This window comes from Uloborus diversus, chromosome 9 (assembly GCF_026930045.1).
Source record: "Uloborus diversus isolate 005 chromosome 9, Udiv.v.3.1, whole genome shotgun sequence".
NCBI classification, from domain to species: domain Eukaryota; kingdom Metazoa; phylum Arthropoda; class Arachnida; order Araneae; family Uloboridae; genus Uloborus; species Uloborus diversus.
In genome coordinates, this window is record NC_072739.1 from 147,028,980 (window position 1) to 147,044,650 (window position 15,671).

General features: G+C 33.9%; 2 protein-coding genes across 2 annotated transcripts in view; one reads left to right on the top strand and one right to left on the bottom strand.

Moving 5' to 3' along the window:
• Nucleotides 1-1,610: 1,610 nt before the first annotated feature.
• On the bottom strand, nt 1,611-3,590 carry LOC129229630 (T-cell immunomodulatory protein-like). The gene has a single exon (XM_054863984.1). It carries the CDS (start codon nt 3,503-3,505, stop codon nt 1,742-1,744), a length of 1,764 nt encoding a protein of 587 aa, XP_054719959.1. The 5' UTR covers nt 3,506-3,590; the 3' UTR covers nt 1,611-1,741.
• A 357-nt stretch (nt 3,591-3,947) lies between these two features.
• Nucleotides 3,948-15,671, top strand: part of LOC129229528 (inactive histone-lysine N-methyltransferase 2E-like) — an 87,542-nt gene continuing 75,818 nt past the window's right edge. Inside the window, exon 1 of the mRNA XM_054863848.1 lies at nt 3,948-4,479. The gene's annotated coding sequence lies outside the window, so the exon portion shown is untranslated. The remainder of the gene's footprint in view (nt 4,480-15,671) is intronic.

The window sequence follows — 15,671 nt, forward strand, 5'->3', positions numbered from 1 at the left end:
AAAAAGCCTATTTTGTAATAGAAGTAGAGAAAAGTAAGGTGTTTTACTATGATTTCCACTTTGAAATAAAACCTTTTTATCATATATACATGCATTTTTTTCTCTAGGCTGGCCGGGAGGTCCTTAAAGGGCCCAACAGCCAAGAAATTGAAAAAAAAAAAAAAAAAAAACCTAGCTCCAAGACTGATTAACGTTGCAAATATACACTACTGTCCAACCACGGATTGTATGGAATTTTCAAATGTCCAGATAAGACGAAAATATCTGAATGAGGGGGAAAAGTAAAAATTTGATGTTCGTATTCCGCTCATTTGAATGAGACTCTGCTTCTGCAAAAGCTGACATTGCTAAAAAATAATAGATTTGTCCATTTCTAGCTGTAAAACGGATGTTTATCTTACCATACAATCCATGGTCAGACAGTACTGGCCTCTGGGGATTTTGTTGCAGGGGGATCCAAAATTTATAGATCCTGACCTATCTGTAGGAATAGAAGGTAATGTATGAACACAAGTTTAGAGGGGTGGAGGAAGGAATTCTGTTGTTGTTGTTTCTAATCCTCTGGTTGTCTGATGGAGTCAGACAAAATTCAGTAAATCATTGACCCTTAAGAAATCAAGGACAAGAAGAGGGGAGGCATATAAGTCTTCTTTGGTAAGACTCAAGGAGTCCAGGATGTGTTCGGCTGAGGCCTGCTGAACCTGCACTTGGAGCAGACCAAAAATGTTTTTCTGCCCTCGAAGAATGAAAGACTCTTCGTATGTCTGCTTGCTAATCTAGAAATTGCCAATTCAGATGCTCTGTCGCAGTTGAGGTCAAATGAAGAGCCCGTACCCTGGCCGCATACCAGCGGTGGGAGGGAGGGATCTTCCACTCCTTTGATAGGTGAAGATGAATTTTGGACTGGTGCTCTGAGTAGGTAAGGGCAGAGGAGGAGGGTGTCGAGAGACTACAGCACGCCTTGGCTAAGCGATCCGCTTGATCGTTTCCAAATATGTTTATGTGGGATGGTATCCACTGAAAATGAACATCGTGAAGCTTTGATGTAAGTTGGAAGTTATGAAGGATGGAGATGCTTGTTTAGTCTCCAACTTGAGTCCAATTGTATAGGTATTGAAGGGAACTGCGACTGTCCTACAGGAATTCTGTAGATTTAATGTTGAAGGTAAAGGATTGGTTGTTGTGCTCAGGGCTTTTGAGAGGCCATGTCGGTCTACGTAAACTAGGGGCCTGGCTCAGGATTGAAGTTTTATAAGGGGAGGGGAGCCTGTCTTGGGTCTCATCGGCTCTGGTTGTGCTGGCATGAAGTTAGATGCAGTAAATTTAAAGTGCTTTCACACAAAAGAAAGATTTTTTATACACATGATTATTGAGGGTGTACTATTTTTAATATTTTTTTTCTTTGAAGCAATTAAGTAAAATAATTTTCTCATATGCCTTAGAAAATAGTCTAGAAAATGAAATTAGTATGAAAGGCTTTGTTTTTACTATTCAAATTTTGAAAAGAATCATTTCCATAATTCAATTGTTGCTTTTAAAATTTTGCTTTTTGATATGTAGCTTAATTGCACATTTTTTTTCTTTCTAACTAAATTTTTCTAAAGTAATTTCATAGAAAATATTTATTCATTCAACACAATTTATAAAACGTTTAGCATTGCAAATATAAACATCGGTGAGCAATTACTTGTCTCTGACACTTGAAAATATTTCAGTAAAATTAAATACAATTTTAAAAAATTTACATAGCATCAAAGTGGAACCTGTAAGCATCTTGCATTTTTTCTTTCTTATCTTCTTTTCTTTCTTTCCAATGTAGCAGGGCCACAATCAAAGAAATAAATATACAAGTTCCTGTGAGGGCGATACAAGTATAAATTACAAATTTGCTTGGAGTAACAAACAGTTTTCTCACCCATTTTTCTTCATCTTGTGGTGGGTTTGGAATGACAATTATTTGGGAATTAGGAATTATTTGATTCCATTCCTTTTTATGAACATTTTTTTTGAATTTTGCTGGAATGGCAACAGTCAAAGCATCGATAAAATTAGGAGTTTGTCCCAAACCAAATATCGAATACGGTAACTGAAGAGGAAAATGAGCAGACTGAGACATCTGGATTGAACAGCCCACTACACGCTCCCCATCTTCTTTAGTTAAATTGTATCGCACCATAGGACCAGGTTGATTCACGCCATAAGGGGTTTCAGTTTTAGTATCAAGTAGAGGTAGGCCACTGTGTACCAATACTTTCATAAAACAGGACTCCGATGGCTCAATGTTTTTCAATGCATGGATTTTCCAATCTCCTTTAGTCTTTGATGAAGCAACAACATCCATTATTCCATCTTCAGATATATCGAAGAAAGTAGCGATTTGAATATCGACAATATCTTTCAAACCAGCAACTTCCCAATCTATCTTCAAGCATCTTTCATGAGTACAATCACTACAATTTGAGCACTGAATGTTGTTAAAAATGACAGCTTTATTAATAGAAGGGTTTGATTTTGATTGTAAAACAGTAATAAAGTCTGGATAGCCATCCATATCGATATCACCAGCTCTGAGAGTGACTGGAAGTGCAGCAATCTCTAAAGGAGATCCAGTAGGTTTCCGGAAATGCCAGTAACTTTCACCATAGTTAAAATCATCAAACAAAATCCTCCATTCTAATGCATTTGAGCTCCTGATGTAAATTGCAGAAGTCAAACAATTACTATCATAACAGACAGGCATAATGTGGTCTAAAACTCCATCAAGGTTGATGTCAACAAAAGTAGATTGTTGAGGAAAAATATGTTGCAGCCAACTGACCTTCGGATAGGGCAAACTACCGTTCCTGATGTATCCTGTGCCAGTATTGTACCATAACTCCATGTAATCTTCTCCCGTGATTAAAATATCAGAAGCTAAATCATTGTTGAAGTCTCCCAATCCTGAAGAATGAGGCTTTCGAAAATTTTGGTCCGATTTTATGCTATGATTTTTAAAACTTTTATCAAAAGAAGAAATCCAGGCATACCTCTGGCCAACCCCGACTTCACCTATAATATCAGGAATCATATCACCATTAAAATCGGCTATCACAGGCTGACTTGTCAGACTAAATAACAAGTGTGCCTTGCAATCAACGCTGTTATTGTTACCCCATAGAACCATCACATCATTTATGTCATTCTCGTGGGACAGCGTCACCAAAATATCCATAAAATTATCTCCATTAAAGTCACCAGGTACAACACTAGTTATAACCCTTCCAAACGAGCAATTGATGTGAGGCTCAGGTTGAAACTGACCGTTCTCACTTCCAAGTAAAACTTGCAATATATATCCTCGTTGCAAAGTAAATACATCCGTATACGCGTCTGAATTGAAATATCCAAAAGCAGCAATAATACCAGTGATTATTGGATCGTTGGTATTTTCCTTAAACTGATAAGCGAGAATTTCTTTTAAGAAAAAATACTGTAATGCTACAAATATATGATATACACTTCTCATTTTTGAGTAATTTCACGTGAAAACTAGCTTTAAAGCGAAAAATGACATTCTTGTTTACATGAAATTTTGTCTGCTACCCAACAAAGGTTGCCATTTTAAAAACAGAAAACTACGCAGTTAATAAAAAAAATGCCTTCGGAATTTTTATTTCATGTTTTGGATTTAAAATTAGAAAACTTAAGTGTTTTCAAAGAAATCGTACATTTTGTTTTCATCATAAAAACACTTAAATGCATTTAGAAAAAAAAAAATTAAATTCAAACAAGCATCACCTTCCCCCCGAAACTTAGCAGAATTTTTAAATATCCAATGAAACCTTTTTCTAAAAGGCATTGCGTTTTTAATAATGTGAATAGTTATTTTTCTTATTTAGCTGAATTATAAATTTTTGATACAAGTCTGGCTACCCCGTAGTTTGTTGAAATTTTATAAATGGCTGCCTCTAGCCGTAGTTTGATATCTTCTGATGTTCATCTAATCTACTATTTGACGTTCTTGCTGTATTCCAAGGCAAAAATTGCTGGAATTACTGTTATGAATTTCTTCAAAGGGTTTGGCTAGAGTTTTACACGACTCTGTTGTAAAAGTAGTTGTTCTAGAACCATATTATTGTTTTGTTTACATTTTGTCTTCAGGAATTGATTGGTATCAAAATTGGTTCTTCACTTGCAACTAAGCTGAATTCAGAAGAGAAAATTTTAGTTCCATAATGCTTCTTTCATTTTATTACATTGGCTTTGTTTCTCGATAGTTGTACAAAATGTAACTCCCCACTTGAATTTAAATCATCAGATTATTTAATAAAACTCGTTGTACGAAAAACCTTTTCAGAACTGATTTTGAAACACTGGTTAAAAATTAGAAAGTGTGTTGTGAAGGAAAAAACAGAAAAGAAAAGGGGAATAAAAATTCAACTCTATGCATTTTCCATGTCAGCAGCGAATATTATATGCTTGCCTTTGCTCATCTGACAGGTGAGTTGATTTTATTGTTGATTGTGTATTTTTATTAATGTATAAGCGGTTTGTACTGTCGTTGATTTGTCATGGAATATTTTCATTTCATATTAATGTTCACAAATTGCAGCATCATTAAAATTCAGCTAATAGCAAATTTTGTTTAAAACTTCAGAAATTAAGATCCAGCTTTTTCAATGCAATTTCTTATTGTTTAATGAATTTTAATCAGCGTTCGAAACAGTATTTGATTTTAACATTTATTTCAGATGATTTATTCAATTTTAATTTTATGGGGGAAAAATAAATGTAAAATATTTAAATTCTTTAATTTTCATTCTTCAATTGAATATGTGTAGGTAGTTTATTAGCAATTTTAAAATGTTAATCCAAATCCGAAACACGTTTTTCATTATTTTGTTGGTCAATTCTTGAAAATTATAGAAAGTTATAAAATCTAAATTTGCCTTCTTTCATTTAAAAAAGACAAATGCAAAATTATTAACAGTAAAATATATGTGCATAATACCAAGCAGTTACCCATTTTTCATGGTATAATAATAATAAAAAAATTCTTGTGTTCTTGTTCTGTGCTTGGAAAAATGTAGTTCTGTTTATGGATAGTTTTGACTGTTAGGCTATTAATGTTCATATTTTGTACTTAATGCTTATTAAGTATTGTTTCAGGTTCTGTAATTTTCAACCCTTCAAGTGTTTGATTTTTTATTTGATTTCTTTTAAATGTATTCAGAGACAGGATGTTAAGAAGTGTTTAAAACCTTTTTGTTTTCCACCTTAAAGCAATTAATGTTCTGCAACATTGCACAGTATTTGAATGTTGCAAGCTCTACGTTTCCCAATTTTTTAACAATACGATTAACACATGACGTATTAGAAATGAATTCTTTTTTTGCCAGTGTGGAAGGTCTACCAGGTGCACAAACTCAAAGTAAAATGTGTTAATCAAACAGTTAAAATAGTTATGGCAAAAAAATCATGTTGTAGACTCCGCTCATTAAAATTGCTTAAAAAGTTAAACAAAATTGAGTCTCATTCCCTATTAATCTAATTGTTCTATGCTCAGTGTTTTATATTTGTTTTTGAACACTAGTGTAACAGTCAATAAGAAATCAAAAATGTTATTTATTTTTGACTTGAAGAATAACTAAAAAATATTAAATCCTACACAGTGAAATGTTTAATGTTACAGACTTTACATTTTGTATCAATTGAATCCAGACCATGAAATTTAGAAAGAAGAGAAAACAATTAAATGTGTTCAATTGAGAATAAACATATTCTGTTTCTTTACTGTGAGAAAAAAAAAGTCAATGGGTGCTGTGCCGGATCATTGGAAAAATCATCAATTAAAATCATTTTTTAAATGTTTCTTTTTTTTAAAGTGATTTTGCAATTTTATGTGTTGTTCTAACCATATAATATGCTGCATTTAGTACTTCAGCTTCAATTAACTAGGTCCTTACCAATTCTGCTGTAGTAATCAATTTCATTTCTGTGTGAATGTGCACAAAATGTAGAAAATAAACTTTAAAATTTCATCTTTGATATATTATTGCACCCCATCTTAATAGTTGATGCTTCTTCCGATATGGAAGCTTTTAATGAGATGAAGAACTAAGATTTTTTTTTTAATGATAAATTTCTATGTAAGTAAAATTATTAGCATTTATGTATCAGTATTTTTAGCGTTAAAATGAAAAATTAAAGGAAATTGGGGCACCATCATCCACTTTTCTATTTTTCATTTTTTGACACATCAAAAAAGTAAATGATCAGTTTGATCTTCCATTAGATTCATTAAATATTTCTCATCATTACAGATTTTTTTGAAAATGTTCCATTCATAAACTTTTTTCAGATTAACTTTTCAACAGAACTTTGACAAGTGGACAATCATGCCATATGGCTGAGGTATGGGTCCACATTACGAAAACTGTTAATTTTAATTACATAGACAATAAATTTTATTTAGTAGGTATTCTAATAAATTTATTTTCTTATGTGTTTAGAAAGAAAAATATAAAGTTTAATGATCAATATAACATATTAAATTAACTAACTTCTAATCTCTATTTATGCCAGAACCATTTACATTTTTGCTAGAATCAGCTACCTTGGGTATACATCAACTTTGCAGTTGCTTTACTAGGATGTTGTTTTTCCCAACTTTTAAAAGTTTTCGTTTTTGTAATATTCTAAAAGTGGACCAATGTAGTATCCCGGGTTCTTGGTCTGAAAAAATGCTGTCATTCTTTTTTTCTTTTTTATGATACGAAATAAAGGAACTACGAATAATTATAGACTGAAAGAACTTGCTAAAAAAAAGCTGCAGACTTCTAAAAAGTACTTAGCACTGCTGAAGTAACATCTTCTGAAATAAAATTTCTTTAATACATAACTTGTAATATATGATTTTATTATAGGATTTGTAGAACTATAAATGCTATATGTAGGTCATAGCTTAAAGTAAAAATATAAATTGCATTAAAATTATTGAGACTGGTCCTCATTATGCACCTCTTTTCTTTTTTTTGTTACTATCAGATGTTACAACTGCAGCATTTTTTTCCTCATACTTTATGGGAAAATCAATGTTACTTTCAAATCATTTCTTGCACCAATATAACAGCAAAAGAATTAATAACCATGTATGTTTTCAATAAATTATGCTTTTTTTTTTCCTGCTACCATGAAGGAAAAGTTAAAGGAGAAAATATTTGAATTAAAGACCTATTAACTTTTTGAAGGCTTAGTTCTAAAAAATCTTCTTTTCAATTTCTTTAATGAACTTTTTCTCAATTTCTTACTTTTTCTCACTATTTGAATTTATGCTTTTAGCAAAAGATTTTTAAATGCTCTTAAGGAGAATGCTAATAATGATCTGTTTTTTTGTTCTATTGTTTTCATAGAATTTACCAAATACCAGCTAAAGCATAGCAAGATTTTTTCATTTAATTCATTGAAGTTGACCCATTTTTTCTAAAATTCCAACCATTTTTAAACTGCTCTAATATTTTATTCTCCATCCATTGATCCTAAAATTAGAACCTCATTTATCTGGATCGGAGGTTTATCCGGTTGAAATTTGTGGAGTTAAAAAAAAAAGTTACGGAAATAATAATTCTAAATTATGATAGCAATATGATTATAAATGTAACAAATAACATGACAAAATTGGAGTGTCAGTCCATCACAACTGCAGCCATGGGCTCCCATGTGAGGAGGGGGGGGGGCAAGTGGGAGCTCAAGGCCCCTTCCCTTAAAAATGAGAACTTCTTTGCTTTTAATGCCTTTTTTTTTTTTTTTTTTTGCATAAATGTAAAAAAAAATCTTTTCCAGCTATTTATGAATAAATTATCAAAAGTGCCAAATTTTAATAACTCTAATTTGTACTGAAATCGGTTTCCAAGGGGAAAATACCTTGCTGAACCGAGGGGAAAATATTTGAGCCCTTCCCCCTCCCCTTAAAATTTTGCATATGGGGGCCCATGACTGCAGCTGAACTATAAATGAAAGTGTTTGAGAGAAGCAATCATATATAATTCTGTTAAAAAGTATTGTTCTTTACTGTAATAAAAGAAAACTGTTTATTTAAGAACATGTTTTGTTTTTCTTATTATAACCCATACTACCCCAATTTTCGCTTATTCGTATTACCTTTGGTCCCATTTAGTTCAGATAAACAGGATTGTACTATATTTTATTCAAGAATTTGAAACAAAATTGCTTTCTGCTCTGTTTTGGGTTTTATTTCTAATTTCAAAACTGAAAATGTTGGATTAAATTTTTATAATTAGTTGTCAGTTGTATGCAGGGTTCGTTGATTTAAATTATGAAAAAAAAAAAAATCATTGATTAAAATCAGTTGATTTTATTTTTTAAAATTAATTTTAGATTTTTTGAATGTGTTGCTCTAAATTTAACTACACTGCATCATACACTCTTAACTTTGACTAGCAAAACTACACAGTTTTTCAGGCTCTTGCAATAACTACCTAGTATAGTTAAGAAAGGTAATTGTTCAACGTATTATTTTATACAAAAAACATATACATGATGATGGAAACCTTATTTTAAAGCAAATCATAAACCAAAATCACAACTTATCTAAACATTAACATATTATAAAACGTTAGAATTTATTGAATATTTAGAAAACTTATCCTAATTTTAAGAGTAAGCTTAATGAATTCATTGCTTTATTATCAAGTTTTTACCTTATTTGCCCTAATTGAATACATTTCAGAACATTTGTCAACTCTAAGCTGATAAACATTGAAAACTGCCAATTTTAAGAAATGTCTTCTAAAAATATGAAAGTTATAATTCTAGGAAATAGTGCTACTATTGTTTCCTAAAACTGTAGTTGAAGTATTAGTGGTTATAGTTTGAGGGGGGGGAGAGACATACTGCTGCTAGAGTCAAAACCTAGTGGTTATTAGTAGGCTTGCCAGACGTCCTGATCAGGACAGTCCTCGTTTTCAGAAAAAATCCCGGCGTCCCAGCCGGTTTACTTCACGTCCTGGAAAAAGATAAATTAGGCTACAGATAACCGAAAAAATCTTAAAATAATTAACTGTGAAGGATTATTTAGGATAGTTACATATGAAACATTGACTCATAAAATTAACATCGGATTAGCTTGTGAGGATTTTTAGAATAAGTTTGAAAACAAAAAACTTTCTAAAAAAAGTCCTAGAGAATGAAAAGTACATGAATAAATATTGTTCACTTTTCTATATCTCATTCAAAGTTTTTCTTCTTACTAAAGTAGCTTATAAATTTTTTCATGTGAGAAATAAAATTTTATAATTTAGCTGCTAGTGTCATTTATTATTAACTTCGGCTCAAAATAATTAACCATCCATTCATAGCAGTGAGCATTGAGAATGACTTACTCTCTAAAACACTCTAATTAAATTTCCATACTCATCAAGCAATGACCCTATTTGACTGTTTCGAGCTTTCCCAGAATTAGCGTAAGCAAAAAACCTTTTAGAGTTCCCATCTATGTCATCTGCTAGCCTTTGCTCCAATTCCCTTTTCTGAATCCGTACCAAATACTTAAAATTTCGCCTTGCCTATCCATACTGAAAAAAATCAGTGTTTCTAAAAATGGGCACAAACCTAAAATTATAATCTTTGTACACTTTAAATTTAATCCGGAACTTAATGCTATTATGATCACTATCTCCGATATGATCCCCTACACGCAACCCCTGAATAAAACTTCTTATGTCACAAAAAACAAGATCCAAATCGCCTCCTCTTGAGTTCCCTGAGTTACAACTTTGATCTAAGAAACAGTCACCAGTTACTTTTGAAAATTCCGCTTTTTTGCCATTACCAGGATAAAAATTATTCCAATCAATACCCGGAAAATTGAAATCCCCCATTATGATAACAGATCCCGTACTGGACATGTCACTAATAATATGATACGATTTGTTCATCTTGTCCCTGGTTTGAATTAGGTGGCCTATAAATGTTTCCAAAGCATAGTTTTTTGCCTTTATTGCTCATCAACCCCAGCCAAACTATATCAATATCAGTAGGTTTATCATTTATGACCAATTCATTGCAAAATGAAATTGTCTCTAACATAAAGTAAAACCCCGCCACTTTTGCCTACTCTTATGTCTGAACAAATTATACCCGGCAATATGTAATAACTCTGCATCAAATTCGGTAGCCCATGTCTCTGTAATTCCAATAACATCCAACTTCTCATCTATAACTATGCTTTTCAATTCATCCAACTTGATCCTAATACTGCGATGTAATCAATACCAACAATTTTTTGTCCCGAATCGGTCACGAGCCCCACAGGGGCTCGTGACCGATTCGGATGTATGTGATGTACATTTTATTTGAAAACAATATCAAGCTCATATCCAGGGTGTAAGTCACAGAACAGAGATCATAACCGAAATGTGACTGAAGAATTTCAAGAGATTACCAGGGAGAGACTCTCTATTTGTGCCCCGGATATTACTCCCCCCCCCACATCCTTCCCAGTTGTGTGTTCTTATTTCAATAATGGAAGGGGAAAAAAGAAGACTAGCAATAGTTACATTTCAAAAACAGAGATTTGATTTGAAAAAATCACTTTGTTGTGAAAATAAAAAATATTCTTAATTTTAATTTTTAAAAACATCTAAGAACTAAACATTTGGTTCTTCGTGGAAATAAGATTATTTGTGTGGATGTTTTATTGGAACACATTATGTTCAGAAAAAACTAATTAACTTTTTAACCGATACAAAAATATAATCTTGTATTGATTTACTGGAACATAATTTCTAAAGCGGATCAATTATAAATAGAGGAATAAATAGCAATTCTAATTCTTTGGTGAAATTAGTTCATACGAAATGTGTAGTGCAAGTATCGATTTGTTGATTTTTCAAATACCAACTCTGATATACATAAAGAGCATTATGTTGCAAATTCAATCCGAGTGATGTTAGCTCTCTTTAGTTGGAGATATGGGCACGCATCTAGTAATATGATTGGCACTTTTCCAAGTTTTTTCCCTTCTAAAATTCCATACCCTGATACAAGATGGCTGATTCTTCTGGACTGCGTTCTCTGACAGCTTTGCTGAGTTCCGCCATAATGCGATTCCCATCCCTTTTCTGACACATGCGCAATGCAACTCAAATGCTGTAGGTGTATTAAAGGCGAGGCGGAGGTGTTTTTTCTTTACTCTACTGCGTAGTAGAAATGGGTCGTCTAAAAAGTTACAAATGTATTTAATAGATGTCGACACACATTATTTTACGTATTTTAAGTTTTTGTTTTGTCATGCACAGTTCAGTAGTTGGGGGAAAGAGTGTATCATTCTCCTGATTTTTTTTTTTTTTTTTGAGCAATCACGATTGTTTATTGTTCTCACTTGACTGTCTTTGATGCCGTGCCTTTTTCAGCTTGGACCAGGGGCCTCTGCAGGACCACCACCCACCGTCCTCTGTTGGCAGACGCGGCTCAGCTCCGAGCACTGCCTCATCCGTTTTTCCTGATCGGTGGCGTCCATGTCTTACACGCACGCTCACACACACACACATAACTCATACACACAAGCCATACATACACACACACTACGCGCATACACACAGGTCTGCGCACACACACACACAAGCCTACACATGCACGCACGCGCGCCTACTCACACACAACTATATATACATGTAACCGCCCAGGCGGAGAGGCACGCTTGGGGGGACAGAAGCCGTTTTCTAGAAACAATAGCCCCCAATGAGCAGGATCCTGTCGCAAATCGCGATTGCGGAAAAACATAATTTGAATTCAAAATTTCAGAATTCAAGTTAATTTTTATTTTTAATTTTTTTGTGAAAGTAATGCAAATGTTAAGTAAATTGCTTTCATGCCACTTTTTCTTTCGGTAAGTCGCCCCCCCCCCCCTCAAAACCCCAAGGGCAGTTTCCAAAATATTTGCTTCCAATTTCAGCATTGATCATGCACATTATCAGGGGCGTTCCCCAGAACGTAAACGCCCCCCCCCCCCCTCCAAAAAAAGGAAGATTAAAAGTAAAAGAATCTCTGAAAATTTCAATGGGTCACAAGTCTGCGCGATAAACCCCTACCCCTCGTGGACATTCCGACAAATTATTTAAAACGCTGATTACCAGGCCCGTCATTTAAAATTTTCCAGAGGGGGGGGGGGCGTCAAAGGGTAAATAATGAATGCAAACTGTACCGAAAAAGGAAACTCGCATAATGTAGAACTGCATTGATTTTTCAATGCGAGGGGAAGGACCCCCAAAATGACATGCTTGACGCCCCCCCCCCTTTCCTTGATGATACTTGATTTATGTTACCTGAAACATGAACGCTTTTTCACGTGGCATCAATGTCTTTTTAAATGAGATTTTGAATATCATTTAAGAAGTAGAGGGGGGGGGGAATCAGTATAAACCAAAGGGATACTCTAAAATTCATTAAATCTCTGAACCATTAATAATTCGTTCTCGACTTCCACTCTGAAAACCTTTCCGCCAAGGAAGTATTTTTCGCTCTGTAAATAAAGCAATTTCTTTGCAAATTTGTGCTTTATTTTAGCAAGTTTGATTAATTATGTGGTGAAATGGCTCGTTTATTACGTCAATAAATCGCTGTTCCTAACGCACCCTCAAAAAGAAAAAAAAAAAAACTTGCTTTGTAACGTCACATACGTAGTTCATTTTTTATTTTATCGATTTTCATGTGATTGACGAGAATGATTTGATTCAACTTTGATTCTTTTTGCCTATTGTCCGTTTTCTTAATCTGAACAAAGTCAAGTGTTGCAATGTCCCTCCCCCCCCCCCCCTAAACCAGAGAAAGTGATTTGCAACTAGTAAAAGAATTCTTATGTCGATAACGAAACAATTACAGAATTGGCTGTAAATTGCAATTTTACATCAAAATTTTAAAAAATGTGAACCATAATATTCAAGTAAAAAAAGTGCTCGATTTTTCGTAAAACTTCTTAAAAAACAGATTCTTTTCATCGAACTGGAAAAAAAAATTTAAATTGTTCCTTTTAAAGCCAATTTTTTTGAAAAGCAGTTAAAACATTGCGAATTTTCCATCAAGTTTTTAAAGAAATTAATCGTATTAGGTAAATTAAATAATGATTCGCCATCAAGAGCGAGTCCTGCAGGTTTTCGAGGGTGTCATTATTGAAAGGGTAAGGGGCTATGTAATATTCGGGCTCAAATGGAGGTTTGCGGCGAATTTGCGAAATAGAAGCCCTTAAAACGCATCTATAGGTCACTTTGGATATTGGCGACCATAAAGATTTTCAGGAAAAGTCTTATGGATTGAATTACAAAAAATATTTCTTGACCATAAATCAACTGAAATATTTGAATTTCAGTAGTTAAAACCTTAGTTCACGATCTCGGGGGAATCGCGTCTAGATTTTTATCAAGTCTCGTAACTCTGTCTCCCACTCTCTCTCTTCTCGAACAGCCATGCGCAATGCTTTTCCACCACCTCCCCGCGCAAACTCGTTTGTGTTCTGGCTTGCATCTCCGATAGTGTAAAAGAGGAGCGCGTGTGCGACCCGTATGACCCGTTCTGAGGAAAATATTTCGTTAATGTCAGTCGCCATTGTTAAATGTTAAATAGCTGCTTTAAAACGAAATTCGAACTTTCCCTAATTGGTGTGCTTCCGTGCAAACATTGTTTCTTTCCCAATTCTTACGATTTGGTAGGAATACATATTTCAGATTCCCCAAACATTTTTTTTAAAAGATTTATTTCTTGTTTGGAAGAGAAAATTTTCTATCATCGTATCAGGATTATTGATTATTTCACGCGTATATTGAATTTTAAATGTTAACATTTCCTCGCAGTTTCAGTATTAAACTGCTATTTGAAATTAGTCAACCTTAATATGACTTTTAAAAACAATTGTTTGATACCTGAATGAATTAATTAAAGAATATACAAGACTATCAGTAGTGGATAGCTGCAAAATGTGTTACAAACTCACGGATCTGCCAGACAAAATAAAATTATTTTGTTCTTATTTTATTAGTCGAGGCTGAGAACAGATGCGGATCATGAGGGGGTGGCATCCGGCCCCTTTTAAGCTAACAAAGATAGCCAAAAGCTTCGTTTTTTCGAAAACATCGCCACTGACCCCTAATTAGTACTTCAAAATGCAATTTGTAATACCCTTTTTGAAAATGACCCCCTCCAAAATCAGAAACTGGATCTGCCCTTGGCTGAGATGTTAAAGAAAAACTACTTGCAATTTTGGTCCCTTAAAGTTTTTGTGTGTACACATTTGGTAATCAATAGGCGAAAAACAGGAAAACTTTAATTTGGTAATTTAAGGAGTCGTCAACGCATCACAAAAACTAGTTTCCCTCCTCGATTTTCAAAACAATAACTGCAGCACTTTGGACTCGGGGCGCAGGACCGAAATCATTTCAAAAATTTATGTTGCTCTCTGGAATTGGTGTCCCCACTGTTTTGTGTTGCGGGCAGGAAATTTCCTTCCCCTTGGCTTTTAGTTTCAATTTTCCTTTTCATGTTTTTAGAGGCATGAGAAAGTTTAAACAGTAGGGGAGGTGGGTAAACTCATGAATAGACAACAACACTAAATGTTGGTAATTAATAACAGTTTGCCAAAATAAAAATTTTCTTTTGTGTTGATTAATCTATTGCTGCAGTCCAGGGCCGCAAAGAACCAAGGCAGGACCCTCCCGCACCCCAAAAAAAGAAAAGAGAAAAAAGGGGGGAATCAAAATTGCTTACTAGAAAACAATTAACTCTATTTTCAGTGCTGCAACAGTAAATACCAAAAGAGTTAAATTTTACTTTATCTTTAGGTTTTCTCTTATTTGGAGTCCCCCCCTCCTTTTTCTTTCTTCCCTTTTTCCTTTCTCTCTCTCTCTTTTTACTTCCTTTTACAAAAAAGGAAGTATTGTATTCACAAAAAAATTTTCACTCAAAAATCGGCCTTAATTTCCATTTTTCTCACCCCCGAATGAGTGTTGAGTTTTTTTTCGACCCGACCACACGTGGATATATGCCTAGGAACGTACAGCACCCGAAATTATCATTTTCACAACCCCCGAGTTAATTACAACAAATTTTCTCGTGACGTCCGTATGTGTGTGTATCTCGCATAACTCAAAAACAGTATGTCCTAGAAAGTTGAAATTTGGTACTTAGACTCCTAGTGGGGTCTAGTTGTGCACCTTCCCTTTTTTTTTTTTGCATTCGGATGTTTCTAAGTGGGTCTTTTGCCTCTTTTTGGGAGAAATCATTGTTAATTTCGATGTAAACGCAAGTGGTGTTATAATTTGTGGGACACTTGCCGATATATCGTCAGTCTTTTGGCCGCCAAGTTTTGTCGCCACATTTGGTGTTTTTTTTTTTTTTAATTTGGTTTCAATTTGGCCACTATTGAGGATATTTAGAGAGTAAACAATTGAATCACAAAATTGCCAATAATGGGGAAATGACATTAAATAGGAGTAAAAGGAAGTCGTGTGCTAGTGATGTGGATCGGGTAAATACCCAGCGGGTAGGTAAATATTTTTTGGGTATTTACCCAAGGCCTGGGTAAATACCCAAAAACTAGGTATTTTACAAAAATTGCAAAAAAGTGAATGGGATTTTTTTTAAAAATCTAAATGTGAAATAATTGGTAAAACTGATAGATACAT

Coding starts and splice junctions, on each gene's coding strand:
- LOC129229630 (XM_054863984.1), bottom strand. CDS start 3,505: ATGAGAAGTGTATATCATATATTTGTAGCATTACAGTATTTTTTCTTA.